Source organism: Cucurbita pepo, unplaced genomic scaffold, assembly GCF_002806865.2.
Source record: "Cucurbita pepo subsp. pepo cultivar mu-cu-16 unplaced genomic scaffold, ASM280686v2 Cp4.1_scaffold002959, whole genome shotgun sequence".
Taxonomy (NCBI): domain Eukaryota; kingdom Viridiplantae; phylum Streptophyta; class Magnoliopsida; order Cucurbitales; family Cucurbitaceae; genus Cucurbita; species Cucurbita pepo.
The window spans coordinates 1-1,477 of NW_019648982.1; the positions used below are offsets into that span (position 1 = coordinate 1).

At 34.9% G+C, this 1,477-nt stretch overlaps 1 protein-coding gene across 1 annotated transcript; it reads right to left on the reverse strand.

Annotated features, from left to right (window-relative positions):
* Positions 1-14: 14 nt before the first annotated feature.
* On the reverse strand, positions 15-1,449 carry LOC111786829 (BI1-like protein). Its single transcript, XM_023667047.1, has 2 exons — positions 531-1,449; positions 15-426 (listed from the first exon to the last, which is right to left on the reverse strand). Exons 1-2 carry the CDS (start codon positions 631-633, stop codon positions 236-238), a joined length of 294 nt encoding a protein of 97 aa, XP_023522815.1. The 5' UTR covers positions 634-1,449; the 3' UTR covers positions 15-235.
* Between the last annotated feature and the right edge of the window lie 28 nt (positions 1,450-1,477).

The following is a 1,477-nucleotide window of genomic DNA, read 5'->3' on the forward strand; positions in this document are numbered from 1 at the left end:
TGTAAAACGTAGCAAAACAAACAAACACGAGTAGTGCTCGTGTTTATAAGTTTAATTTTCGAAGTCCAAAAACTAAACATATGGTTATCGAACGGAACATAAGATTTTAAAGTTCTCTCAACTTTTCCCGCTAGATTAAGCTAAGCTAAATTGTAAAATTTCTACCCCTCCTGGCATTGACAAGGTGCTAGTAAAAAATATAGAAGTAGAGTCACTAGAACCAGTGTTGAGTTGACTATGAAGTAGTAGTGAAGGGGCAGTAAATGACCTGAATGAAGCTAGTGAGGAGGAGGATCATTAGGGCAGTAAACAAAAATGGTCCAAGATAGCTGAAATCTTTGCCCTTCTTTGAGGCCCAGAATGTGTACCCAGTTAAGGAAGAAACAACAGCTGAGGTCAAAATTAGTGCTTCAAGCACAATCCTTCCTGCAAGCACCATCACAAAATCACATTTTTTATCAATACCAGCACAATTAACCATGCTTACATCTAATCAGCAAGGCTGAACAATTTACTGTACTTATACTAACCATCAGTGTTAGCGCAGCTAACGCCAACCGTGAGGCTAAGTGTAGCCGTAAAAAGTCCGAGGAAGACAAGGTTCAGAGGGTGCTTCTGCCTGTAAATGTACATTGGCCATAATACTGCAAAGATTTGGAGTTATTGGAAGATATTGAACTATGGTGCTAACTCAAACGAAAGAATCAACATGAAGTAATTCATAGAATAAGAAAGCTTTTTAGAAATGGTCCACCAGTCAGTGATGAATTCAACAAGATAATTACCCTTATATCAAATAATGGAAATCAATGATGAATCATGATAAACATTTGAACTTATAACTGTTTTTAGCATTTAAGATTTATTTTTATGGAAGACTGTTCAAATCATTTCATAAAAGAAGCAAGAACTCTATAACGGAATCCATTTGATCATCAAATTTTAAGGACCCCTAAACTTGTCATTTGTTGATTTTCACCCTGTGATTTCAACATGATCATCAAAAACTGAAGCCTAAACTCATAAGCATGTTGCATGTTTTACCCTCTACTCAATTTTCATTGATTCACTCACAAATTTAACCCAAAAAAATCCGAAGAATATCCAGAATTAGTGTAGATTAAGATTGCAACGCTGTCCAAGTTTGAGGTTTGAAGTTTGAAGTGAAATCGGATGAAATTGAAAGTTCAGGATGAAAATTGATTTTTTTTTTCCGTCATTAACGTTTGATTTGTTGCTCTTGCTTCAAAATGAAGTAAAAGCTAATTCCATCCACAAGTATTCTTCTGAACAAATAAAAGAATCTCAGAGTACATGAACAATCAGGTACATGATTGAAGAAATTTTTTTTTGTCGTTGATCTACAAAAAATAAGGACGCCAATTTCATAAGACCGAAAAGGAAAAGCCGTGTCAATGAGTCCTTAATCGACATCCCAAATTCCGATCCACATAATTCATGAAATAAAAAAAAAAAA